This window comes from Delphinus delphis, chromosome 2, assembly GCF_949987515.2.
Source record: "Delphinus delphis chromosome 2, mDelDel1.2, whole genome shotgun sequence".
NCBI classification, from domain to species: domain Eukaryota; kingdom Metazoa; phylum Chordata; class Mammalia; order Artiodactyla; family Delphinidae; genus Delphinus; species Delphinus delphis.
In genome coordinates, this window is record NC_082684.1 from 69666533 (window position 1) to 69694333 (window position 27801).

The following is a 27801-nucleotide window of genomic DNA, read 5'->3' on the forward strand; positions in this document are numbered from 1 at the left end:
GTGTGTTCATAGTAAACATTTTTGTAAGTGACAAACACGGGCATATGACCACAGTATCACAATCAAGAAATTTTAAGACAACATTAACAATCACTCAAATTTATGCGGCATCTGCGCAACACAGGTTACATATTTGCAAGGTTTACCTATAAGTACAATAGGTATTAACATTTCACTACATTTAGAAAAAATAAAAGTGACCTGTTAGTGACCACATACATCAAAATATACACAACACAAACTGAAGGCAATCATTAATTTTGTCCCCTTCCGATTCTCTGATTCATTTGAATAGGCAGTGCTGCCAACTGAAACAACTTTCTTTTTTTTTTTTCTTTTTTTTTTTAATACTTAGTATACCAAGTGCATTTTCTAGAACCCAATCTTTGGTCTAAAAGTAAACAAAAGAAAAAAAAGTTTTTTTAAAAGAAAAAACAAAACAATAAATGGCCAAAATAATTTCTTGGGTACCTTTACTACGAATGCTTCTTAAATACAAATTACAGTTTAACATTTTTAAACTCTCCCCATAATTTAGGTTGTTCTCAATGTCTGCATCCACCATAAAGATCCATGATAATTTATAATACTGCACACATGGAAATCTGGCGGCTCTTAAGGACAGACTTGTCAGGTTTGAATGAAATGGCAAAGCAGTCACTATTTAGATACACATTCTACTATAATTTTGACTTCCAAACCTTATATTCTACAATGTATTCTCCCCACATTGCACCTCGCGGACACTCCACACCTTGTTAGAATAATAAACAACCCTAAGACTGAACAAACGTACAGAAATGCGGGGGGGGGCTTAATAAAAAATACCTGGACTTATTTTGTAATTATCATTTACAATGCAAATGTGTGTAAAACGTTCACTTACAGTCTGGTCCCAGGGATGTTAATGTATTAAAGGGTTGGAAGAAGACCCCTGATTTTGATGTGTGAAATAATCAGACAGTCCCCCGGACAGTCCCGTCGTGAAACTTGGCAAAGAGGGTCTTAAAGACTCACAGGGCAGGGTCGAGGGGGCCTGCGGAGACGTGGACGAGGACGCGGCCCGGGCGCTCATGGACGTGCTGCTCTGCGAAGTCATTGACGGGTGCGGGACGTGGGGGAAAAAGTAACTGGTCTGGCCCGCGAGCAGGTTGACCGAGCAGGGGTTGAGGGAGTAGGTCCCGGAGCAGGGCACCGACAGGCCGCAGGGCACCGAGGCGGCGAGCGCGGCGGCCGTGAGGTGGTGCGTGGCGTACGGGATTTCCCCGTTGACCAGACGGTCCACGCTCAGGCCGTTGGCTGTGGAGAAGGAGTGGTTGTTACCCAGCGAGTTCTGAGTCAACACGGAGCTGTAGGGCATGGGGTGGCTGGGGTAGGCCGACGTGGTGCCGTTGTAACTCAAAGTGCTGCTGGCGCGGGGGTGGTGCAGGGACAGGAAGGGCGACATGGGCCAGTAGAGGGAGCCGGCGCGGTCCATGAAGGTGAGGCCGGTGGAGGTGAGGCGCGCCCCGCGCTTGAAGGCCAGCTTGGCCCGCGACGTGGTGGAGCGGCGCCGCAGCTTGCCCGTGGTGCCGCCGATGAACACGTCGTCGCTCGAGGGGTCCAGCATCCAGTAGTTGCCCTTGCCCGGGTCGTCATAGTGGCGCGGCACCTTCACGAAGCACTTGTTGAGGGACAGGTTGTGGCGAATGGAGTTCTGCCAGCCCTGCTTGTTCTCGCGGTAGTAAGGGAAGTTCTTCATGATAAACTCGTAGATGCCATTGAGCGTGAGCCGCTTCTCGGGGCTCTGCCGGATGGCCATCATGATGAGCGCGTTGTAGCTGAACGGCGGCTTCTCGTACTTGCCGTTCTTCTTCTCGCCCTCCTTGCCCCCCTCCCCGTCCTTGCCGCCCTCGCCCGCCCCCTTCTTCTCCTCCCCCCCGACGCCGGCGCCCTTCTCTTTCTCGTCCGGCCCGACGGGCGCCAGCTCCCCGGGCCCGCCGCCCGGCTCGCCCTTGCCGCCCAGCCCGTCCGCTTTGGCCCCGTCCAGCGCGGCGGCCGGGGGCGGCGGCGGCGGCGGCGGCGGGAGCAGCAGCTGCTGGGGGCCCTTGTCGTCGTCGGCGGCCGGGGCGCCCCGTGCAGGGGGCGGCGGCGGCGGCGGTTGCTGCTGTGGCGGCGGCGGCGGCGGTTGCGGGGCGGGCGGCGGCGGGTGGTGGTGGTGGTGGTGGTGGTGGTGGTGGTGCTGGGGGTGGTGGCTGTTGTGGTGGCCGTGGCTCGCGTGGTGGTTGTCGTTCTGGACCGCCTCTGGCACCAGGCTGTTGATGCTGAACGAGGACTTGGGGATCATTTTCACCTCTTTCCTATCTCCCATGTCCAGCATCACCCAGTCGTCGGGGGGAAACGGCGGCGGCGGCGGCGCGGGAGCGGGGCAGCGGAGCGGCGGGCGGCGGCGACCGTTGGGTGCCGAGCGGGGCGCGGGCTGCGCGGGCGGCGACGGCGGCGGCACTGAGCGCTTCGGCAGCAGCGCAGTTGGACCGCAGGCTCCGGCGCTGGCAAGTCATGTAGCAAGAGCAGCAACCACCCCTCAGGAATTAGAAGAAAAAAAAAAGGGGGGAAAGAAAAAAGAAAGAGAGAGAAAAAAAGAAACAACCACCGCCCCGGGGGTGAAGCTCCCTCGCTCCCAACTCTACTTCTTGGTCTCCCCCCCCACCCCCCGCTCCCCCCCCTGCTGCTTCCTCCTCCTCCTCCTCCTCCTCCTCCTCTCGCAGCAGCAGTCACAGCAGCAGCAGCAGCAGCAGCAGCCCAAAGGGGGGGAGAGCCGGGCGGCGGGCGGGCGCGTCCCGGAGCGGCCGCGGCGAGGATGGGGAGACAGCGATCGAGGCGGCTATAGCCACAATTAATTTTCCGAGCTACAGGCGCACACTAGGGCTGTAAAAAAATTTTTGGTTTAACCTTTCCTGCCGCTGGGCCAATCAGAGCCGGCGGCGTGCGGGAGCGTCTCTCCTGCCGTCGACCAATCGGCGGGTCCGGACCCACCCACCCCCGCCCCACCCCGCCCCGCCCTCCGGCTCCCGCCCCCTCGGGCGCTCGCCTCCCCCTCTCCGCGGGCCTCGGCCTCGCGGCCGCGCGGAGCCGCGTAGGGATACGCCGGTGGGAGCACGCTGCGCCGCGGCCCTTCTCTGCGCCCCCTCCACCCGTTCTACCCCGCGGGTCTGCTCAACCGAAATCCCCCTCTTAGGGCAAATATCTCACATTTCCGGCTTCCTTTTCATGTAGTGGGTCATTTTCGTTTGAGCGTCAATATTTGTCCTTATTGATTAAAGTTTGTATCCAATTTTATGTTTAAAAGCGGGGGCGGTGGCGGCGGCGGCGGTGGTGGAGAGAAGAGTGGGAGTGCAGGGAGAGGATGCAGGGAGAGGGCAGGAAATGGAGGAGGGAGAGGCGAGGCACTACTTTCCCGAGTCGGCCTTGCAGGCCCGGGTCCGGCATTTCGGAGCCCGTAGGAAAACTGTGCCCCTCGTAGGTAACACTCCTCCGAGGTTTCGGAGGGTTGGGGAGGGAAGGCCCACCTCTGGCGTGGGAGGGAGGTCTCCTATACCTTGGGGGAGGAGGGTCCGGCAGAGGTTTGGAAATGAAGGGATAAGGAGGAGGAAGTGGGCTGGCGAGCGCGGGGCCAAACAGGGTTACTTACTCGGTTCCTGCGGCTCGGGCGGCGGCGAGCTCGGGCGTCGCCGGGAAGCCAGGCCTGGGGCTCCCGGCGCTGCGGCGGCGGGCGAGGGCGGCTCAGTGGTGGGCGCGTTTGATGGCTTTCCGAAATGAGGGGTGCTCAGAGAGAAAACAATACCAAACAATCTCGAAATAAACCAGGTAACACATGCTCTCTATGTGCGTCTCTTCCCCTTCTCTCCCGCTCCAGACCTTCGCTCACGCTCTGGGTGACTCGGTGCCGTTTTCTCCTCGCCGCTCCAGCTTCTCCTCAGCTTCTAATCCGAATTGGAAGCGAGTAGCCGCGAGCTATCACCCTGGAAATGTTTTCATTTTGCTTGTTGACATTGGAGGGAAAATAAGGGTGGGCGTCTATTTCTTTCCGGTTTTTTTTTTAAGCCTTCCTATTTTCACTCCCTCTTTTCTTTTTCTTTCCGTTTCTCAAATGCTTTTAATTTGTGCGGGCCTTAATCCTGAAATAACCGCATGCTTCAGCCGGCCCTTTCCCATGCTGAATGCTGCTGGAAGGCGCCTAGGAGCCTTGGGAACGTGGGTCCCACAATTCCAGCTTCTTGGGCTTTAGGACTGGGAAGGTTCGGTTGAGGGTTGAAGTGAGTGGGGAGATTGTGATTCGGGGGCTTTAAAGGGATCCCGTGGCCAGGGGCAGGGCTAAGGCCCAGCATTTCCCAGGGATTGGAATTTGGTGCAGGGCATACTGATCAAAGGCTGTTTCATCCCACATGGGCACGAAACATACCACATTTTACGGAGGATGTAGCCTGAGAGGAGAGGGAGGTGGAGGAGAAGCATAAATGAAAAGCACCTTTTCACTCTGTAAGGTAAATAATCATAAAATGTAAACCTTTCTTCACCTCGATAAACTCTCAAATTATCTGACAGATTTGGTATTTACGAAAACGAAGGAAGAAAAGCGGTGCTTATGTACGATGTTAAATTTCAATTCTAATATAAAGAATGCAATTGATGAATACTCAGGTTAATAGGGAGTTATTCCACTCTCCCCATCCCACCCCTACCTTGAAATTATGAGAGAGAGAATAAACTCTGAAGAGAATAATAGACAATTATAAATAGATAATGATTTTTAAATATGGATCTATTAGGAATGCCATAAAGGAGCTTTGAACATTGGACTAACCTCAACTATCCATTCACTGTATGTGTGTGTCTTCCCCCTATTTCTACATAAGTCCTTCCTTTAAAACAAACTATATTTACATGTGGGAAAATTCAAGGGTTCCAGCTATCGCCGTTAGTGGTGACATGGCCCCAGACTTTGACTTCTAAGCTCCTGATTTCTTACAGAGCCGGGTGAGCTCATGGGTTTTGCGGACTCGGCTGGAGAGATCTGTGGGCCTTCCTCTTTCTGCTCACTTTTCCTCCTCCCACTCTTCTCCCCTCCGCAGGCCTGTTATTCCTCCTTTTCCTCAACTCGCATTCCTGCCTCCTCCCCTCTTCCCGCCTCCTCCCCCTCACTCCCCCCACCCCTCTTCTCCTTCTATTCCACTCCCTCACTCCATTCCTCCACCTACTCCTCCCCATTTCTCCCCCCACAGCCCCCCTTCTCATCACCACTTATAATGGCACACAAGGGCTCCCTCTGAGGTGGACGGCCCGGTACGTTTTCGTAGTCGGTCTAGCGTGAAATGATTCGGTGTAACCGGATTCTTGGGAAAGGACAGGTTACGTAAACATTTACTGATGTGGAGTAACTATACTATTTGTACTCTGATATGCAGGAAGGAAAGTGTTGATTAACACAGAAGAAAAAAAAGCGAAATTAGCTGATTGCATGCTCATAAGTGCAAGCTGTCATTGAACTGCTTTTAAAATAGACACAGCTGGGTGTTTGTGTTGAAAAATTTCTTGTGTTTTTGCTAATACTGAAATAAGCATGATTTTGTATACCAAACATTTTCAGATCATTAAAATTTGTAATCTGTGCTGGTTTTAAACACAAAGAAAAGAAACAGAATCATTTCGATGTAAAATTTGCTGATATTATATTAACTCAATCAGGTCTGTACAAATTGTGCATTGTGCCTCCTAAAATCTGTTTGATCAATTTAATACACAAAGTGCCAAACGTGGGTATTGTTTGTTAACATTGGACATTTTATTCAAATCCAAGCTCAGCAGCAAACTGGAGGAGCACTCCTTGAATCCAACACCAGCACTGACTGATGAATTTTTAATGTTTTAAGGTGTTTCTTAGGTCAAAGCTGAGTGTTCATTGTTTTGTAATCCTGCATAAAATTTTAGCAGGTGAAAATAAGTTTTTCTTCTGTTTACTTTCAAATAGCAAAAACTGGGGTCTGCTAATGAGAGCTGGAATAATCTGATTTTATGTGCCAGGAGCTTATATTGACTGGGAAAATGTTTTGCATGCAAATTAAAAATGTGTTATATTATTTTAAGGATTGCATGGATGCAAGTCTTAAAATAGGATATTTGTGTAGGAATAAATAGATTCCAGTTTAATATAATCATATTAAAGATATATTCTCCCTAATGACAAAGGTTATTTGCAGTTTGGGGGGGAGGTGAGTTTGAATTCCTTTTAATAATTTTAATTAGACTTTATGGTGAGATAGAGTGATATATATATATATATGTATACACACACACACACACACACACACACACACACACACATATATATGGGCTTGTTCAACAAAACATGCACTGTTTACTCAGCAGCCCACATTTGTCTCAGCAGTGGCTTCTTTTTAGAACTGCTACTAGATGAAATGGAGGGGGAGGGGGCTCTTGGACAGAGTATTGTGCAAGTTGAAAGTCCCTGGATGGAGCTTTGTATATCCTACCGGCCAATTTGGGTGCAAATTGGATTTGAACGACTGCCCACATCCACCTCAGGCCTCTTTCCTAAACACAAGAAGCCCTAACTCTGTATTTCCACCTCATTCAGTCTCTGTGATTACCTTCAGAAGACAGAGGGCATCCGGTGGTCTCAGATCTGAAAAAATTCTTTATCACTTTAATATTGTCTCATCATCAGCTTAATCTTGATCTCTCAAACACACAGATCTATAAATGTACACTGGTAACGTCAAAGTCAGAGCAAATGTAATTTTCTGGGATATAATGGTAAACTTCTCCTCTGTCTGCCTCCCCCTTCACCCCCCAAAAGAGGACAGGCCTTGTAAAGAGTGAGCAGTTCCAACAGAAGAATTCCTTGGGAAATGAATTAGATTATTCTGTCTCTAGTTTTAATTAATAGCCAAGGCCCCACAGCCAACTGCAGGGAGCAGCACGTTTAGCTTCTCCATCTGGCGGTGCTACACTGAGTCTTCCTTAGGGCCTATTTCCCGCTTTTGGTTGGTGCCTTGCTTCTTTTTTCCTTGTTACCTGCTGGTTAAAGGAGGGCGAGCCATTTTTGCCTAAAATCCACCCTGCTCTCGGCTCCCTGGATAGGGTGTCCTTGGAGCGGCGCCCACCGCCAGGCTCTGGGTAAAGCTCTCTTCCTGCAGATGCAAGGGGAGTCCCTGACCCTGTGATGTTTGTGAGTGAGCGGAACCCTTGCAGAGGCATCCAGGTATTTCCAGAGATCCTGTGACTATCAAGGTCTGCTCTCGCTGAAGCCAACTCGTCCTTAATCCCTTCCTAACAGCAGGTAATGGTGCTAACATTTAGTGATTGTAAGTTACCCTTCAGTGTGTTGTATCCTTGTTCTGTGGGTTTTGGTTACAGGTTATACGATTAGGTTTGCGAGAACAGTAGTGAACTAAACTTCTCAGTAAGAGGTCTTCACACCAGGGAAGTGTTACTTTTCTGCAGCAACCTTGCCTCGTCACTCATTAGGGAGCTGCAGGTTGTCAAGCGGCTGCTCTTAGAGCACGCGCACGCACCCTCAATATCCCCAGGGACGCGCACACGTGCACGCGCACACCACAAACACACACACACACACACATATACACACACACACACCTCACTAAAACTAAATTAAGAAGCCGATGATTAAGACAAGCGTCTACTAGGCCTGTCATTTCAGCATCCTTCCATCATAACATTGTGGCACCGGCAATTTTGCTTGAGAACTTTGAGAAAAAATAATTCATGGGAGAGCCTCGTATTTGAGAGTCGAAACGTTTAACTTGTATAAGCTGGGGAACCACTTCGGAAATGAGAAAGTCCAAAGTTAAAAAAAAATTTTTTTAAGTAAAGAAGAAGAAGAGAAGGAAGAGGAGGTCTGGATAGAGACCCTGGGACTCCCCAGGCAGGTTGCTGTGACTCTGCCAGAAAGCTTCCAAGCTCTCTGAAGGCGAGCACATACTGATCCAAAGGAATCGTCTTGAGACCTGCAACAAAATACACTTGGGAGAAGCTTCTTCCCAATATTACCCCCACAGAGAGCCAGGCGTGGAGAAATCCATGAGGATGGTCCTTCGACCACCCCAGGGTCGAAGGACTTTTATAAAGTCTCTCTGAACAACCTCTCAGTCGAACACTCTGCACATCTCTTGTAAATATAAAATGTCCAATAGTCGTTTACGTGTTTCCTGTTATTTGCCAGCTGCTTGGGATCTCTGAGGGTGGACAATTTGCAGAGGGAGTTGAGTCCCTGATAGTGTGAGGGCAGGCCCGTTCCATTTTTTGACCTGATCCAATTAGGAGAAATAGTCCCACACCTTTCGGGCAATCGTGCCCTGAGAGGCCAATTTCTCGTTTTCCTCCAGAAGCCCTAGGAGATGGCGCAGCCCATCCTTCAGAGGGGTCAGGAAATGCTAAAGGGAAAGACAAAGAGTGGAAGGGGTGATGGTAAACGGGAATGACGGAAGCTAGTTCTCAGGTCCTTATATTTAACCCTTCAGTCTATCTGAAAAGGGAGGAAGTGAGAGTTGGCAAAAGTCAGCACACAAGACAATGCTACCTTGGATTTTTCACCAGTGGGACATGGAAAGAGGGGGGAAAATGACTTCATAAGTATACATCGGCCTGAAAGAAGAACTTACAGGCCTCAAAATGCTGGTCTCCTAGAGTTCGAGCTCCTTACTGTCCCATCCCTGTTCTCCTTAATTAGTTGGAACTTCAATTTGATTTCCCGTAAGACACCGAATAATCTACTTTGGGAAATGCTAACAGCACTCTTTGGAGAATGTGGGGCATCGAGTTTCCTCTATTCTGAAGCACCATCCCAAAAGGTCCCCCAAACTCCAGTCGTTGTGAGGAAAGATGAAGCGGTGCGGCTTAGTGACAATTATTAGGACGGTCAGCTCTGAACCAGTCACCCTCTCAATAGTTAAAAGTACACGAAGAGCACCGAACAATAGAGAAGATTGATAGTATGTTTTAGACAATGCTCGCACCCACTGACGGTCGTCAGGAATGATGAGGGAGAAAACTGCCTGCGCTGGGGTGAGCAGGCCAGGAGGCAAGCAGAGACCCTTCCACCCCAAAGTCCCCCTTCGCATTTGAAAAGTCGCATGAGACAAAGTAAACTGTTTACTAATCGAATACGTCCGCTTCCTTTCTAAAAACCCAAGTGGACAAACCAATGAGCCAGTTTTTACTTCGTGTCTGTCTCATACCCACCTGTCTCCTCACTCTCGAACTGCAGTTCCCGTAGGTCTTCCCCTCCCCCTCCAACTTGAAGCAGTGGAAAATATGTTGGAGCAGCGTTTCGAAAAAGGTCCTGATCCTCTCCCTCCCTCGCTAACCCCTCGAGGCTGTAACGGCGACGGATCCCTGCGAGGAGCATCACGGAATCCGGGCTCCCGGGGCCTGCGCTCCGCTCCTGCCTGCTAGCACCCGCGCGCCTACCCCGCGCTCCTTTGTCGCCCGCGCCTGCCCAGCGCAGTCCTGCTAGAGGACTTGCCTTTAGGTTTTATTTCCGGATTTACCCCTCTTAGAGTTACCTTTTCAGCCCAGATGTCTCGTGTTTGCACATCACGCCGGAAGCACGCATACAGATCAATATTTTTGGGCTAAGAGGTCATCTGCCACAGTGAACGTGGAAAAAAAATAGAGCCCAGTTAAAGGTTTTAAGCTTATTATTTGTATAAAGCACAGCTCAGAGTTAAAAGATTGGGGTGCGTGCAGGTGAAGTTAATTTGAATATTCAATTACATAGAAGGGGTGTTGGACCCAGTGGGGGAGAGCAGTTATACCCCTATTTGTCTCCTGCCCTTTGGAAGGAGCCGAAGGCAGGGAGGAGAGGAGCGGCCAGGGTAAGCTAGATGCAGGATGGCTTCAGGAACAAATTACCGCTATGATGTGCAAACAAAACAACCCTACTCTTCCGTTTCAGAAACTACAACAAAGGTAGTGGGGAGGGTCACTTTTATTTTAAAAACAGTCCTAGGTAGGTTCTTGTTTACCAATTTTAGTATCTTTCTTCTGAGCTTGTCCTAAGGCACGCAGGAGAGAAAGTAACGTTCAAGAAGAAAGCCGGGTCGGCAAGTTTGGCTCCCGAGCGTGTGAACTATGAATCACCGCGGTGAAGATCTTTTTTTTTTTTTTTTCTCACCCTTTTCTTTTCTCCTGGAGCGTGAACTTGTTAGATAAGATAGATGAGGCCACAAGGATGTGGAATCGCTGATAAAGCCCGGCTTCTTGGAGAGCAGCCTGTGAGGCTGCTGCGTTGCCTCGGACGGAGCTGAGGGGCGCGGGGCTCGTTTCGGCGCTGCCCCAACGCAAGTCCTCGCGGCCGCCCGCGGGCTGCACCCCGCGCTGGGATCGCTGCCCAGGCAGCCTATCCTCTGGCCTTAGAGGAAGCACCCCAGAAGACAAAAGAACGGCCCCAGCTGGGCTGACTATCTGCTCTCCGGAACACAAAACGGGGCCCGTAGGTTTTCCTGGAATAAGTTCGAAGTCCGGACCACAAAGCAATCGGAGGGTGGGAGACACTAAATTTTAAAGAAGTCTGGAATCAGGCGTGAAACACTATTTTCCCCATTGATTAGAAGTGGTTCCCTTTCCCTATTTTTATATATATATATATATGCACATGCTATTGATTACACACCGCGATTTACTTGAAAAAATGCTTAGCGTATCTTTAGCACACGCTCCTCAGTCTTTCAATTAGCACTGGATTTTGCCCCGGGATTGCTCCCTAGGGCGGACAAATGGAGCCAACTCATCTCCAGCGACTTTTTTTTTTTCGCCCACGTGCGTATCCACGCCAGAGCTTTAGAAGCAGTTTAAAATCCCCAGCCTTGGTTTCACTTGATATTGTTGTTGTTGTTATTGATAAATATTGGGTCATACACAGCCACTTGTCAGAGCCTTTGGCTCCATCTCGCAGCTGCAGCTCCTAGCGGGGCGTTTGAGTCTTGTTCTAGGAACTGGAGGGATTTGTTGGGAAAAGAATTGCATAGTCTCTGCTCCTTCAGTTGTGGAGATGGCCCCTTAAAATCCTACTTCTTGTCTGTCTACTGTCACGTTTATTTCTTTATTTGTTCATATATGTGAACACTGGGTAGACGTGTGTCTCTTTTCCCCCCGTATCTTCTAATTGAAATTATCGTCAAAATAAAAAGGGATAAACTATTGACCCCAGTTTTCTTAAGTATATCTGAAACTAAAAAGAACATAGGTGGGTGGACAGATAATTTTTGTAATTGCTGGGGGATGGTTGAGTCGGTAGGACGTTTGGGGCTTGTGTAATTGGAGTAATTTATACAGTTTATCTTTCAACTGTGCTGTATATACTCTTTCCCTTGATACTGCACACGAACTGAGCCCATGGTCGGCTTGTCTTGGCATGTTTGAAGCCCCAGACACCCAACAGTATCATTACAGGAAAGAGACAAAACCCTAAAGACTCGAGGCAGGGAGGCGTCTGCCTTGAGGTGAATGGGGAGTTTGTCTTGGCGCTGGACTTTTCGGGTAAGCGCACCCACTGGCTCAGACTGCCTGGCAGCGCAGCGTTAAGGTCTTCCCCGCGCAGAAGTGCAGGGAGGGGGTGGGGAAAGAAACAGCTGATTTTCGACATTTCAAAGGGACTCTTTCTATTTATCAGTGTTACCGAAGTGTACGTTACTGGAGAAACAACAAAACAAGCATAGAGCTGCAATTTTCAAGAAAATAGGATCCCCAAATATAAAAATAAAAAAGTAGCAGAGAAGATGTATAATTCAATCAAATTACACAAAATTGCTTGAAAATCCAGAACAGTAGCGATCCATTATGCCTCTGTTTTATTAGTGACAAGTACAATTACTCTAAAATAAAGAACATGGTGAATATATAATTGGCTGTAATCATGTTAGTGTTTGAATAAAAATGACGGGAACATTTAACACTTTGACAACAAAATGTTCAGAAATAACTTATTTATTCAAACAGTTTTTATTTTCCACCAAGTGAAGGAGAAACACAGTTTGCTTAGGAAAATCAATGACTTTTCCCTGCAATAAATAAATATCCAAAAGGGGAAAAAAACAGCCCCACACCTCTATATTATTACTATTATTATTTTTAACCAGCAAGAAGCTTAATCCTGTGTTTGGAGTCACCACCGCCTAACGGTTGTTGGGTACCGACGTCCGCCACCTAGAGGAAAAGCTCTGCAGCTCACCCGTTTTCCGGCGGTGACCTCGGGAATCAAAGTTAATAAATATTCCTTTGCAAATTGCTCTCCAAACTAACTTACCCTCCCCCACCCCTCAGTCCCCTTCCGCCCTACAAAATCGTCACAATATTTTCTTAGTAATTGCTCTGTGCAATTGACAGAAGTGCCGAGTCCCCGGCAGCGCGGTCCTCTCCCAGCAAAGAGCCAGAGCGCGCTGGGGAAGTAGGTCAGGGAATATTTGCGTCTGGAGAGAGAATCTACTTTCGACCAAAATTCTTCTAGAGCAGCCTGAATTCGGGTCTCATAAAGCAACAGCTGATGCTGGAACCCCACATTCCAGTGCTTTTTTTTTCTTTTCTTTTTTTTTAGGGCGTTCTTAGGGAAAACACAGCCCGGATCCCTCTGTCCGCCAGTTGCTTACCGCGGGGCCCCTTTTCCCGAATTCTCCCCGGTCCACATGGCCCTCCCCGCCGCAGACACGGAGTTGTGAGGTCCGGGCTCTCTCTAATCGGTCCTTCGAGACCAATGGGACCTTTGATTTTCCTAAATAGGTTGTAAAGGCATTAAGGGGAAGACCATGTTTTGAGGGGTCACCCCTGTGGCCCTGGAGGCCGAACCAGGAGAAATCCCACATCTTTACACTGAATCCTGGAATTTCGAGAAACTTCCGCAGTGTGCTGGGTAATTTGAGGACGGACCCGAAGAGACTAGGGACCTTTTCTGCACTTTAGTTTTGGTGGATACTATTGGCTTCTCCCGCAGAAAAAGCCAGCCTTACATCCGGGTCTTGCCTGGCTGTTCTCAAGGAAGTCTTGGGGAAAAGAGATGCTAAGCGAGTGTGAGGAGCTAAGAAAAGAGAAATAAGGAAGGTGTTCGGGGCGCTCAGTGGCTGCTTGATAGCCGAACAGCGGACTGTGCATGTCCGCGCGCCGGCCCTGCAGGCGTTTCTCCCCGCCCCACGCGTCCAAAGTTTTGTTTTGCTTTGCTTTAATGTACCTAGAATACTGTTCAAGCTGAAAGTTTGCTAGAAAGCCGAAGAAGGAACAAGCAAGCTGAATTCGTTTTGGAAAACAAAACATCATCAACAACAAAAAAACCCACCCTGATAAATAATTGGACTTCAGCTGGGTTTCATTCCTTAAGTTTTCCCTTCCCTCTCTTCCTCCCCTCTTTGCTTTCCTTTCTCAGTTTCTCAACTTCCCCGCCCCCCATCCCCATCCCTATCTTTATTTCTGTCTTTATAACCTATCCAAATCCCTATCTCCAAATCTCTCTATGTGTAAGAGAAAAGAAGCAGCGTGAGGTGGGTGGAGGTGACCATTTTTACGCTGAATTTCGGAACCTCCCTATTTGTCAGTTCTCAGCCCCGACGCTGCTGGAGTTTAAAGGAGACATCCCAGAGATGACTCTTCCTCTCATTCTTCCCAGAGGCAACTTCAGAACCATGGACCTGTTTACCTACTGCAGAAATTTTTTTTTTAAGATAGTCGAAATATAGATATAGGTACATCTCCTCTAAAACGGATGTCCCAGTACATACCTCCCCTATGGAGTGAGGCACGCCCCAATACCCTAATAACTCAAGTCCTAAGAATTGTTCCGTTTTGTTTTATATAAAACTAGTGCTTCCACTCTCAACTCCCAGGTCTGTCACTCCTCTCCCGCATTATATTAACAGGCGATGTTAGCCTTCCCCTACGTGTTCAGGCTGCTAATGCGGTCCACTTAACGCAACAAAAATGCTCATCTGTGGAGATTTCCCCAAGGCTAGCCGCGATGCTCGCTCCTTTCCTTTTCAGGGCAAGTCCTTTCCTCCCTCCCCCTTCTTTGCTTGAGGTGGGGGCTGAAAAAGGGGTTCAACAACCGCGAGCGAGGGTGTGAGCGCTCCCTCCTCTATCTCCTGCCTGCCAATTCACCCAAGAGATAGTGAATTTTTGGTTTTCTCTTGGGAACAGAAATATCTGGAAGCTTCAGCCGTGCCACCTGGTTGCCTCTTTCAGTTAATTTGCCTTCCTCTTTCTTTTCTTCTCACCTCAGTCTATGAAAGCAGTTCAGGATTGCTCTCACAGCCTCCCCTGCATCCTTTTAGCTCCTGCCTTCTGAAGGAAACTCTGCTGGCTTTCTCTTCTGTTTCAGCAGGAAAGCTGGGTTGGAGATGCACTCTGTAGCAGAGTGTTTGTGTATTGTGTACGTTTGTCTAGTTTTAATAACTTTTTGGAGGAGACTTTCCTGGGCTTGCTGACATTTCCTCCCCCCCTCCCCCGCCTCTCTATGGAGGAGACTCCCTGGAGGAAGGAATCACCTGAGCTTAGCTGATGGCCTTTTGTCAGTTTCTCTTACTCTTTAAAGTCTGGTCTGCGAAAGTCATGTGTCATCATGATTCATATGTATCCAGTTTCCAAGGAGAAGGACATCAGGGAGAAAGCAAAATAAAACTAACTTAACATATAATAAGTATTATTAGTTAGGTTTTGGTTTAAAAGATGATTGCCTTCATTGCTTCCATCTGGAACACTGTAGATTTTTTTTAAAAAACCCTATAAAGTACAGACATTAGAACAGAGCTTTCCAGCTCTGGCTCAACCATGCTCTTTTTCTTACGGATCCTTAGGCAAGTTACTTCACCGTTGTAGTTTTCGTTCTTCATCTGAAAAATAAGTGATCTGCATTCATTAATATATAAGATATCATCTACTCACCAAAATCCCCAAAACAGTAAAAAACAATTACCCAAACTCTAAGAATCTTTTTTTTTTTCTTTTTCTGGAAGTACTAAGAAAATCTCATTCAAACGGCAGCAGCGACATCTAGTGACCATAGTGCTCAATAGTAACAATGACAGTGTGGGAAGTTTACCAAGGAATGGGTTTTCAGAGTGAGACATCTTGGTTTTTCTAATAAATCTTAATTGTTTGGCAAAGAGTACTCTTTTGATATCAAAGAGTTCTTACTGAGTTTAGATTATGGCAATGACTTAAAGAAAGAAAAAGATGCTTAACGACCTCAAGTGTGCATATAAGGCAGTTAAAATTTATAAGAACACTCTTCTAATGTTTTAAATTCCAGGTCAAGAGACTAGTTCTAAAAAATAATTTTGTGGGTTGTGCTTTATTTAACTAATTTTCCAAATTAAAATCAATTGTATTACTGCACAAATACTTAACAAAATTGGAAAGAGGTAGAAATTTCCAAGATTTCCTTTCATCTCGACCAACCATTTAGTTGATTTGAGATTGCCGTCTAGTCAATATCAGGGAACATACTAAAAATAACTCCCTCCTTTAAGTCACCACATATATACTCTGTCCATAACACCTTTGCTCAAAGTATTTTGAAATTCAAAGAAATGGGATTCCCATTACTGGATGGACTCCATCTCTTTTTGTAGCAAAGATTATCTGGGCACCGGTGAAGTCTTAGCAATGGCAGAGAGACTATAAAGCCCATGACGTTTCAGAATAACAATGTTAGCATTTTCTTGGCATTTCACACTTTAGACAGAGGCAAAGAAGAATTCAACTTATTCTCTGTGACTTTATAAGCTGGCCAAGTGTGTGGGTGTAGTTTGTTCATGCACTCAGTGAAGTGTGTGTTTCAATTCCTATTAGCAAAGCAGATGATGACTGTTGGAATATATGGATCCATGTTTTATAACTTTAAAGGAAGCCAATTTTGTTTATTATATTTTATTTTTGACCAGTACTTTATGCACTTTTACTATGTAATTTGGCCACTGATTGACTTGCTAGATAGTTTAGCCAGGTAGTATTTTAGTGTAATAAGACTCTTAGTTAACCCCGGGGAGAACTTGAGCTAGTCACACCACTTTCTTGACCTTAGTTTCCTTAAATATAAAATGAGGAGGTTGAACGCTCCACTGTCCCTTATTGCTCAAACCAACCATAAATCAATAAATCGTCAACCCTCATTTGCAAAGACCCTCTTCTGGTGCCTCTGTGGTCATCTGTGACTCTTCAATGTCAATGCTGAATTCTCCAGTTAGGCATCTCATCAGAAATTAGAATGGAAAGAATTGACGAATCCCACTTCTTCATGTCCTGCCCACCTCCCGGTTTGTCTGATTTTTAGAAATGACAAAAATCTTAGACTTTCCAGTCAACATTTACCAATTCACTGGCATGCTCTCAGCTCTCTTGTCCATCCAGAAAAATCACAGTGTGGGAATGGGACAAAACTGAACACAAAGCTGGGGCAGCTGTATTTGAACATGTATCCAACATGTTCCCATATCCCCATGGTAATGGTTATTTATTAGTATTAGTATTATTATGAACCAGAGCCAAAGTATTCTGGCTGCAAACAGCCTACGTTTCCTTCCTGCTTCTGTGGCCCTATGAATAAATTTCTTCAGGAAGGAGGTGGCAGTAAAATGTCTCCCATTTTTATCTGGCTTGGAATATCATTACACACATTTAGCAAGGAGAAGATCGTTCACAGGAGGCAAATATTACCCCATGATGCAAATATGCTTGGCATTTAATATAGGTTCCAGGGAGACTCGGAGCGATACTGACATGGATTGACAGAAGGGCCACGGTTCATTATAAATAAAATTCTGAATCTCTCAAAGGTTTATTTTTAAGATGCTTTCCTCCTTTCTCATCTCACTAGATGTCTTCCTGCTCTTCATACGACTCAGTCTGGTAATAAAAATACCCTATCTTTGTATAAAATTAACAAGGCATATTTTCTTCTGTGAATTCCTCTCAGATTCAAGAGACAGGTATTATTTTACTTTAGAAGTGAGAAAACTGACCTAGAGAGGCTAAATTACTCACCTAAGCTCATACTGCTGGGAAGACCCAGAACAGGAGCATGAATTCTGGCCTGGGATAGGCTGCATCTCACTTCTGCTTGTCCTCAGGGGTGAGGTCCTCACGCTGGGAACCAGGCTTGCAGACCGACCTGCTGCTGTTCCTTAGGCCTCACCAAGATTCCACTGCATATATTTGAGAAGTCTCAAACTTTTAGGAGATTCTTGGGACCCTTGTAACATGGTAGAATCTGTGCTTGCTACTCTTTTTTTTTTTTTTTTTTTTTTTTGCGGTACGCAGGCCTCTCACTGCTGTGGCCTCTCCCGTTGCGGAGCACAGGCTCCGGACGCGCAGGCTCAGCGGCCATGGCTCACGGGCCCAGCTGCTCCGCGGCATGTGGGATCTTCCCGGACCAGGGCACGAACCCGTGTCCCCTGCATCGGCAGGCGGACCCCCAACCACTGCGCCACCAGGGAAGCCCTTGCTACTCTTCATTCATGTATTTCTCCTCTTAATGCTAACAATTTTATATTAATATATTATTTATATTGTTAATATTTTCTTCCTAACGAATAATCTTTGTGAAATGATAGCAAAAATAATATAAAAATATATTATTTATATTTTCTACTAGAGGGATAATCTTTGCAAAAAGATAGTATTCAAAACATGTTTGTTGGTGATCTTGGGATCCAAGATGTTGGAATTGGAACGAATGTAAGACATCGTCTGATTCAGCAGCTCTGGAGAGAGATCACTCTCAGAATCAGTGGCTCCTGGGAGCTCTGCTGAGTCCAAGTCCAGATTATTCTGAGTATCCTGGCATTGTTTCCTGCCCATCTCCCTTACTTCTTGGCTTCATACATTAATGTATTTGGGAATTCCATTCTTGCTGGCTATCCTGTGGGCTGGTTTTCCAAATAGGCTGCCTCTTCAATAGCGGGCAGTAGATCTGCCTAAGGACCCTGCTCTCAGCTGGGAGCTGTTATCTTCCTCTTGAATGTATTTTCTCTGAAGTAGCTCTGTGCTGCCCTCCACTGGCACTCAGCCGCTAGAGCTAGCTAGCCTTCTGCGTCTCCGCTAACACACTGCATCTAGGGCTCCAAACGCGATATGAGAGCACTATTAACCACACTATGTATGGTTTTTAATAGCATGAAAAATAGGACCCAGGCCCCTTCGTGTCCACTTATACCCTGTGTTCTCACTTTCTATGAGTTTGCTGACGGGCTGTGAATGAGTGTATTTGACATTCACTAATTTCAAGTATTTGTGCTAGAGTATTTGGAAGGGATTACTTGAAAGTGTATAACTTCTATTTAATTATCAAACTGAAATACACTTCAGCTGACATGATACTAGGCCACAAATTTCTGAGCGTGCTGTACTTACTCAGTCTTAAGGAATATTAAACATTTTATCTTTAATGTATATATAAAGATATAGTGAATTATATGAAATTCCTAAATGATATGTACATTTTTCATTTATTCAACAAATATGTATTAGACACACAGTATGTGCCAGGAACGCTTCTTGGTGCTGAGAATACAGCACTGGATAAAGAATATATAAATTATAAAAACAACCGCTGCCTTTATTGAGTTTGTTTACTAGTTGGGGAAGATAAATACTAAATGAATTAATAAGCAAAATGCCCTTTAAGGGAATATGGCACTACCATATCTATTTCCTACCGGAAATACACTGTAGTGATTCCATGTTTTTAAGAATATCGGTATTAAGATCAAGACAGGCATAACCAGAGTTAGATACAGATTTTTGCTACAAATATTTATTGTGCTATTCATAAATATATTGTGAATATAGTATGGGCTTGTTAAAGCAATTGATGCAGACGAGTGTATGAATCCCTCAGCTGTAAAGATGGTTCATCTTTTGAGTCTATCACAATCTTCTCTCCTATTAGACTGTCTGGCAACTGCCACCTTGTCACCCCCTGTAATAGCTGTCGTGGAAGTCCCTGCTATTGCTGCCTTGATAATGGGATCTGTTACTGTCTTTCCTTTTTCCTTTGTTTTTATTATGTTCTCTTTCTTTCTTTAATAAATTTATTTATTTTATTTATTATTTTTGGCTGCGTTGGGTCTTCATTGCTGCGCACGGGCTTTCTCTAGTTGCAGTGAGCGGGGGGCTACTCTTCCTTGCGATGCGCGGGCGTCTCATTGCGGTGGCTTCTCTTGTTGCAGAGCACGGGCTCTAGGCACGTGGGCACAGTAGTTGTGGCACGTGGGCTCAGTAGTTGTGGCTCACGGGCTTTGTTGCTCCACAGCAGGTGGGATCTTCCAGGACCAGGGTTTGAACCCCTGTCCCCTGCATTAGCAGGAGGATTCTTGACCACTGCGCCACCAGGGAAATCCCTATGTTCTCTTTCTATGTCTTTTGCTTTCCCCACAGATAAGCTCAAATAGATGTCATTGGCCCAATGGAATAAGTTTTTCCTTTCTAATGTGGCAGAAGTACCAGTCGCAACGAAGCAGGTATAGTTACTTTGTCTTCTCTAATCTACCAGGTCTGTTGGAAACGAATGTCTGTCCCAGGTGAAACACAAGTGGTTTGGAAAAAAAACAAGCCAAAATACCAAAGTAATGTTGAAATTAGTTACAGGTACAACTTTTAAAAATGTTTTATTGGTTGAAGAGTTCTTCCACGTTGTCAGGGACCAAGGGTCACAACAAGCTGCTTGTCCTTCCTCAGGAATAATGCCATTGCCCTTATCCAGATGTGAGGTGAGCCATCGCCAGAGATGTATAAAGTACATGTCAGAAAAGCAGATTCTAACTCTCCCGGTCAAGTGTGAAACTTAGATGTTCCATACCCTTATTTTTGAGTGAGCTTAGCTGTCTAGCTTCAGCTCGGCTAGAGCTGGCCTTGACACATACCCAATGTCTTTGGCCATAGGTTCAATAATTACTTTATATATCATTAATGGCTAACTTGAAATGTCATGTGTGTAACATGTTTATACAGCTGCCTGGGCACCTTCCTTTTACAAACTCTATGAAACAACACTTGTGTATGTCCTCCCTGTCCTTTGCACTGGAAACTAATTCTTGTTGGTTAGGATAAGTAGTTTGTTGTTTTTGAGAGAAGAGCTCTGAACTTAGAGAATGTTCTTAAATTTTAGAGGGTTTGGCAATTTGGTGTTTACATAATAAGGTTTTACATTATTGATTTGAAGTGATCAAATGGAAGAAGTGAGGGGATGGTACGTTTAACTGAATTGAATACATTGTAAAGTGCACCATTATTTAATAGACCATAAAGAAAGAAAACATGCTGTGAATTTATCTGACATGCCATGAATTGTGAGATGCATCCACACCTCAGAGATGTTCAAATATGTATGTCTCACTATCACGTGAAATGCAGTAAGTGTTTCTTCATCGCTTTGAGATGGATTCATCTCTTCCATAGCTTCTTGGGAAGACACATCTAGTAATAAATGCATTTTGACTATAGTAACATGAAGAACCAAAAACTTGACAGCAAAAAATCCTTATAATATGACAATTATGTATTTTAGTGTTTTCGTAGATGGTTTAAAAATGATTACTGAGACATCTTTAATTCTTAATAGGAATCTGAGAAATCTCAGGATTTCTAAGTAAGATGTTTATATTAAAAGAAAAAAAATAGTCCATATTTTGGAAAAAGCTCCATAATTCAGAACTGATTCAGGGTTGTTGGATGAGAAGTTCAACCTTCCCTTGGAGGGTTTTTCTGATTGGAACTTTCTAGTTTTGTTTTTATGGTGCAGTCTCATGGTATTGTCTTCTACTAGGAAGACATGCCATCATTTCACTGCAACATGTGGGTCAGGACAGCAGGTAAGAATCTGAAGACTCAAATGTCCTTATATATGAGTTAGAAGTGTATATTTTTCTTTTCTTTTCTTTCTTTTTTTTTTTCTTTTTTTTGCGGTACGCGGGCCTCTCACTGTTGTGGCCTCTCCCGTTGCGGAGCACAGGCTCCGGACGTGCAGACTCAGCGACCATGGCTCACGGGCCCAGCCGCTTCGCGGCATGTGGGGTCTTCCCGGACCGGGGCACGAACCTGCGTCCCCTGCATCGGCAGGCGGACTCTCAACCACTGCACCACCAGGGAAGCCCATAGAAGTGTATATTTTTCTTAATAAATTATTTGATATAATATCTTTAATTTTTTGCTTACTTCTGATTTTAGCTTAATACAGACTTGCTGTAAAAAATGAGTTAGACCTAGCTGCCAGGTCTAACTCTGAAATTTATTCTCAAGAGCAAATGAGATGTAATAATGGGGGTTTACAAATAGAAAAGTTAATATTCTGATTTCACTTCTGGATTTGGTTTATGTTGGGACTCTGAAAGTCATGCAAATACCCCAAAAGATAAGAATATTTGTTGTCACCAACTACTTACCTTGATTGATCGGAAGTCCTCATGTATTCTACAAATATGTTGAATTGTTTGAATATTGTACTGTTCCTTCAGTACTCAAAAAAAATATCACCAGAAAATCTTTGCAACTTCAAAGATTTATATACTTTATATGGTGTTTAAAACTTTTCATGCATTTTAATAAAAACTGAGTCATTTTTAAAATATGAGGTTTTGGTATAAATCCACACATCAACTTGGAAGGCATAGTTTTAATGCAGCTGCTGTACATTTTCTTCACAGCTTACTTGTAATGTCATTAGTCATTGTTAGGTCTATTAGTCAGAAGTTTCAAATCTGTAATGTGGTTGTCATACTTAGTAATTATTTTTTAAAATGCTGAAATACAATTTAGTGTGTTGAAATTCAGCTTTATTCACAGATTTCCCCTTCTGTTCTTTTGCAAGAATCAATTTGTATAATGTCAAAATAACAGTGCCTCTCTACACTCTTAAGCATTTTAGATGTGTCATCATATTAATTTTTTGCCCTTTACTACTTCCATTAATTAATTCTGCCCTTTAACTTTTGCTGATCAATGTGGACTAAATTGTAATTGCAACATTTCTATGAAATAATGCCAAATTAAGGCTGATAGTGGCATGCTGTGAGTTAGTGAGGGATTTTAACATTTTTGAGCTTGGTATGTTGATATAAAACCAGATAGACTGAGAATCAACTTTTAAAAATTTTTAATTAAAAAAAATGTTTGAATTAAAAATAATTTTATTGAAGTATAGTTGATGTTCAAATTTATATGTTACAGGTGTACAATATAGTGATTCACAATTTTTAAAGGTTATATTCAACATATAGTTATTATAAAATATTGTCCATATTCACCACGTTGTACAATATACCCTTGTAGTTTATTTTATACATAATAGTTTGTACCCCTTAATCTCCTACCCTTATATTGCCCCTCCCCCTTCCCTCTCCACAGTGGTAACCACTAGTTTGTTCTCTATATCTGTGAGTCTGCTTCTTTTCTGACTGAGAACCAACTTTTGATTTATGTTTAATTCTAGGTGTGAAGAATTTTGAATATTATATTATGGTTAAAATTTCCTTGCAGTGTCTGCTAAATATTGGTGGTTTGGAGACATGTAGCTTTACATGATCACTATCCCATTAGAGAGTTAAAATGTGCAACGGGGAAATGAAATAATTAAATATCTCATGAATGTTTATATTAATTCTCACATGGATTGAAATATTGACTTTAATCTAGATTACCCAATATGGTTGATTGTTTATTTTTTAAGTGAATGTATAATCATTACTTATTCCACACCAGATAATGTACGAGGAGATGAGGGTAGAGTGACGAATAAAATTTAGTTTGTACTCCAAAAGAACACAGAGTCTGGTGGAGGAGACGAACACATGGTCATATGTGTACAATAAAGTTAGGTGCCACATTGGAGGTATGCACTGGGTACTGTGGAAGCACAAAGGAAAGTCACTTGGATCTTCAGGTTTAGGAAAGATATGCCACCCAAGCTCTCTCTTCAAAAAATGTTTTAAAAGTTATAAATGGAATACATGGACATGTAACAACAATTTAATAATTTAGAACAGTTTGTGATCAAAGTCACAGAACCATTTCTATTCAACAGTTATTTGGCTTCCTAAAGGCAAGCTCTTTTAAATATTTTTGAATGCATTTCCTTTGGTGGTTCCTCCAGAATACTAAATTATATGATTATACATTCTCTGTGTGTTTTAGGGTTATTTATCATTTTGTTACTTCTGCAGGTTACTTTTTTTTTTAACATCTTTATTGGGGTATAATTGCTTTACAATGGTGTGTTAGTTTCTGCTTTATAACAAAGTGAATCAGTTATACATATACATATGTTCCCATATCTCTTCCCTCTTGCATCTCCCTCCCTCCCACTCTCCCTATCCCACCCCTCCAGGCAGTCACAAAGCACTGAGCCGATATCCCTGTGCCATGCGGCTGCTTCCCACTAGCTATCTACCTTACGTTTGTTAGTGTATATATGTCCATGCCTCTCTCTCGCCCTGTCACAGCTCACCCTTCCCCCTCCCCATATCCTCAAGTCCATTCTCCAGTAGGTCTGTGTCTTTATTCCTGTCTTACTCCTGGGTTCTTCATGACATTTTTTTTTCTTAAATTCCATATATATGTGTTAGCATATGGTATTTGTCTTTCTCTTTCTGACTTACTTCACTCTGTATGACAGACTCTAGGTCTATCCACCTCATTACAAATAGCTCAATTTCGTTTCTTTTTATGGCTGAGTAATATTCCATTGTATATATGTGCCACATCTTCTTTATCCATTCATCCGATGATGGGCACTTAGGTTGTTTCCATCTCCGGGCTAGTGTAAATAGAGCTGCAATGAACATTTTGGTACATGACTTTTTTTGAATTTTGGTTTTCTCAGGGTATATGCCCCTGCAGGTTACTTTTGTGATAATAAATAATACCCTGATACACTATTAAGAATTGATATTATCACCTGTACTGTTCTGTTCACCTTTTTACCTTCATCACTCTCCACCGTTTACCAGCTACCTTTTTATTTTGTTAAGATTGAAAAAGAATAGATATATGTATAACTAAATCACGCTGCTGTACACCTGAAACTAACACAATGTTGTAAGTCAGCTATATTCCGATATAAAATAAAATTTTAAAAAATGTGACAGACAGCATCTTTATTTTATTTATTTTTTATTTTTTTTATTTTTTTGCGGTACGCGGGCCTCTCACTGCTGTGGCCTCTCCCGTTGTGGAGCACAGGCTCTGGACGCGCAGGCTCAGCGGCCATGGCTCATGGGTCTAGCTGCTCCATGGCATGTGGGATCTTCCTGGACTGGGGCACGAACCCGTGTCCCCTACATCGGCAGGCAGACTCTCAACCACTGCGCCACCAGGGAAGCCCCGAGACAGCATTTTTTTAAAATCCTGGAAAGAATTTTTTTTAAAAGCTTTTTGAATAGTGAAAAAAAAAAGATTGTTATCATTTGTAATTTGATATGAAACAGCAACAAAGTCTTTCATTCTTTCTCCATAAATTGACTCTGAAAGTTTACATTTTTATAACTGTGCTGTGTCATGTACTGTGCTATGCTGGGATGTTTTTTCTTTTCTTCTTATCAATTGATTAAAATCATGCCAAAGATTTATTTTCTCCACATTTGAATTGTGGCTTTTTACACAAATTTTTTTGTTTGAACTATAGTTGATATCCAGTATTTTGTTAGCTTCAGCTCTACAGCAAAACGATTCAGTTATATAAATATATATTTATATATGTAATACATATATATTCTTTTTCAGATTCTTTTTCATTATAGGTTTTTACAAGATATTCGATACAGTTTCCTGTGCTATATCTAAGATCCTGCATGTGGTGCAGGATCTTAGTTCCCCGACCAGGGACCGAACCCATGGCCCCTGCATTGGAAGCATGGAGTCTTAACCACTGGACAACCAAGGAAGTCCCTATTTGTAGACATTTTATGATGGCTATTCTAACCAGTGTGAGGTGATACCTCATTATAGCACAACTTTGTTTTTTTGCCCTTTGGTTAGCAACTGACTTTTCTCTCTTGTTTTTAAAAAAAAGTAATATGCATCTTACATTTTCATATATTTCCCTTATATCTACTCAAGCAGAGACCTTTTCCCAAATGCCTTCCTCCTGGCACCATCAATCTTTCTACTCTAATCTGAATCAGTTGCTTTCTAGGGCTACTGTATAGCCTCTCTCCAGCAATTTCCTTCATTGCTTTCCTGAGTGGGATCCATAGTTTCTAAATCCCGTTTCTTCTCTTTCTCTTTCTTTTTTCCCTTTTTTGTCCCTTACTGTTCTAGTCAACATTGCAAAGTAACTGTTTGAAAAAAAACGTATAGTATTAGCAAATGTCTGTATTCTGCTCTCACTGTGTGAGAGTTTGTGTGTGTGTGTGTGTGTGTGTGTGTGCACGCATGTGTGTGTGTGTGAGAGAGAGAGAGCAGAAGAGAGAAGGAGAGAGAGATTAGATATTGGACTGGGTATATCATTTTACAGTCAAAAAATTTCACCGTTAACTGGAAGGCATTTATCAATTTTCTTGACATCAGTATTGGTGATAAGTCTAAGTCAACCCATTCTCATTCTTTTTTAGATAACCTGTTTTTAATTTTGGAAACTTTTATAATCGTCTCTAGGTGTGAGTTTTAATTACTATCATTCTACGTGTTATTTTGCACTTTAAACACTCAGATCTTTCAGCTGTGAAGAATTGGTCTGTTATTTCTCTATTAATTTCTTCTCCATTTTCTGCATTCATTCTTTTTAAAACTTCTGTTATTCAGATGTTGGACTTCTGTGATGGTTCCCTGTAACCCATCTTTTCCTTTGTGCTTTCTGACTCTTTGCATTTCTACTTTACTTTCTAGGAGAAGTGCTTGACTTTATTTTCTAAGCATTTATTTTTAATTCCATTTAGTTAATTGTCTATTCTGCACTTTTCAGCCTCTAACAATCTGTTGATATCAGTCATTTGCTGATAATATGTCTCCTACATTCTTCTCAGTTATGTATTAATTCTATTTTTATAGATTTCTGTTTTTGCTTTAATGGAGTCTCAGGAGAGATGAAAAGTAAAGGTGTATCATTGAAACCTAGTATGAGTTTGTGGGGGAACTGCAAGCAGTAACGGATTAAGGTTAAAGTATTAAACTAGGAATAGCAGGACAAATGACTAAAATAATTGCTAGGCATCATATCACGAGGGCCTTGTAGATACACTCTACTAAGAATTTTAGATTTTATCTTACAGGAACTTAATGCTTTGATTGTGAAAGTGGTAAGATCATATGAGGAAGATATATTTAGAGACTAGAGGCAGGGAGGAAAGTTAGAAGGTTGAAAGAGTTCATATTGGTAATCAGAATGTGATTACCAATATGACTAAGACTCTGCTCCCAATGCAGGGGGCCCAGGTTCGATCCCAGGTCAGGGATCTAGATCCCATGTGCCACAACTAAGAAGTTCACATGACTCAGATAAAGATCCCGCATGCTGCAACTAAAAGATCCCTCACGCGCTAATGAAGATCCCACGTGCTGCAACTAAGACCTGACACAGACAAATAAATAAATTAATAAATTCTAAAAAATAAAGTGAGTTTATAATGTAGGTATTATTTTTCTTATTTTACAGATAAGGAAACTGGCTTAGAGATGTTAAATATCCTAGATTACTGTCAATTTAACAAAATGATCATTTATCAATGAGCAAGTGAGGTGAACTTCAGGGAGGAGACTGATTTCCTTATATGAATCCTAGAAAAAAAACATAATAGGTGGTTAACTGCTTGCATGTAAAACTGATTTCTACCATAAATGTAATCACACATCTCCTGTTAACAATGCTATGTTTCTTTCTTTGTTGGCTGATTATTTAGTCTATCTATTGATTTCTTTTCTTTTTATTATCATTTTATTTGCAGTAGAGTCAATCAATTCTAGGCAAAATTGAAAAGTAGATGGATTATATCTTTTTGTCCTAAGAAATACCTCACTCATTTCTACTTTTCATGCACCCTATCCTTCAATAAAAACTATTTTTGGAAAAATAGATGAAATCAATCATTTATAACTAGATATAAATTCAAATTGTTTTTCCTCTTCCTCCTCAGATTATCTGGAATCTTATTTTCCCTTTAATAGATGTTTAACCCTATTAAAGGAAATCTAGGCATTTTTGAGTAAGCAAGTTAGACTTTGGGAAATTGGGAAGTGATCTTTTCAGGGATTCCTGAAATATCATAAATTAGGTTCAGAGTAATTTACTTATATTTCATACAAACCATAAAATAAAATAAAATAAAATAAAATAACAACTTATTATTAAATATCTGCTTGTTGGAAAATGATTTAAAAGATATTTTTAAATGTCATATTATAATGTCTATCTTTTGTTGATCACCAGACAATGACCTAAAGTAATTTGGAAGTTCCAAGCTTTTATATAAAATCCAATCATGAAATTTGATTATATACAGTTGTTGAATTTAGGTATCATTGCTATACTTGGATTATATTGGTAGAGTTGGCTCTTAGTTATACACTTTTAAAGATTGCTTATATTTGGATATATGGATGCTTGGCTACTCTCAATTAGATCAGACCTACACTGATCAAGAATAATGATGGGAAGTACTGATGATGTATTTCTTGGGCAGCTTCAGTGAACAGGATATACTGGTCTCTATTAGTCTGAGACTAGGATGCTCTGACAAAGAGGACAAAGATTCAATAAATTAAAGAAGATGTAATTTGATTTCTCCTTTAAATAACAGTCCAAACTGAATGATT

General features: G+C 43.2%; 1 protein-coding gene and 1 long non-coding RNA gene across 2 annotated transcripts in view; one reads left to right on the plus strand and one right to left on the minus strand.

The window, feature by feature from the left end:
* Positions 1-322: 322 nt before the first annotated feature.
* Positions 323-2501, minus strand: FOXG1 (forkhead box G1). Its single transcript, XM_060003470.1, has one exon. The coding sequence runs from the start codon at positions 2357-2359 to the stop codon at positions 905-907; it is 1455 nt and encodes a 484-aa protein (XP_059859453.1). The 5' UTR covers positions 2360-2501; the 3' UTR covers positions 323-904.
* Positions 2502-3539: 1038 nt separating this feature from the next.
* LOC132419591 (uncharacterized) overlaps positions 3540-27801 on the plus strand; it is a 43876-nt gene continuing 19614 nt past the window's right edge. Inside the window, exons 1-2 of the long non-coding RNA XR_009518213.1 lie at positions 3540-3846; positions 19438-19520. This is a non-coding gene — a long non-coding RNA (uncharacterized lncRNA). The remainder of the gene's footprint in view (positions 3847-19437; positions 19521-27801) is intronic.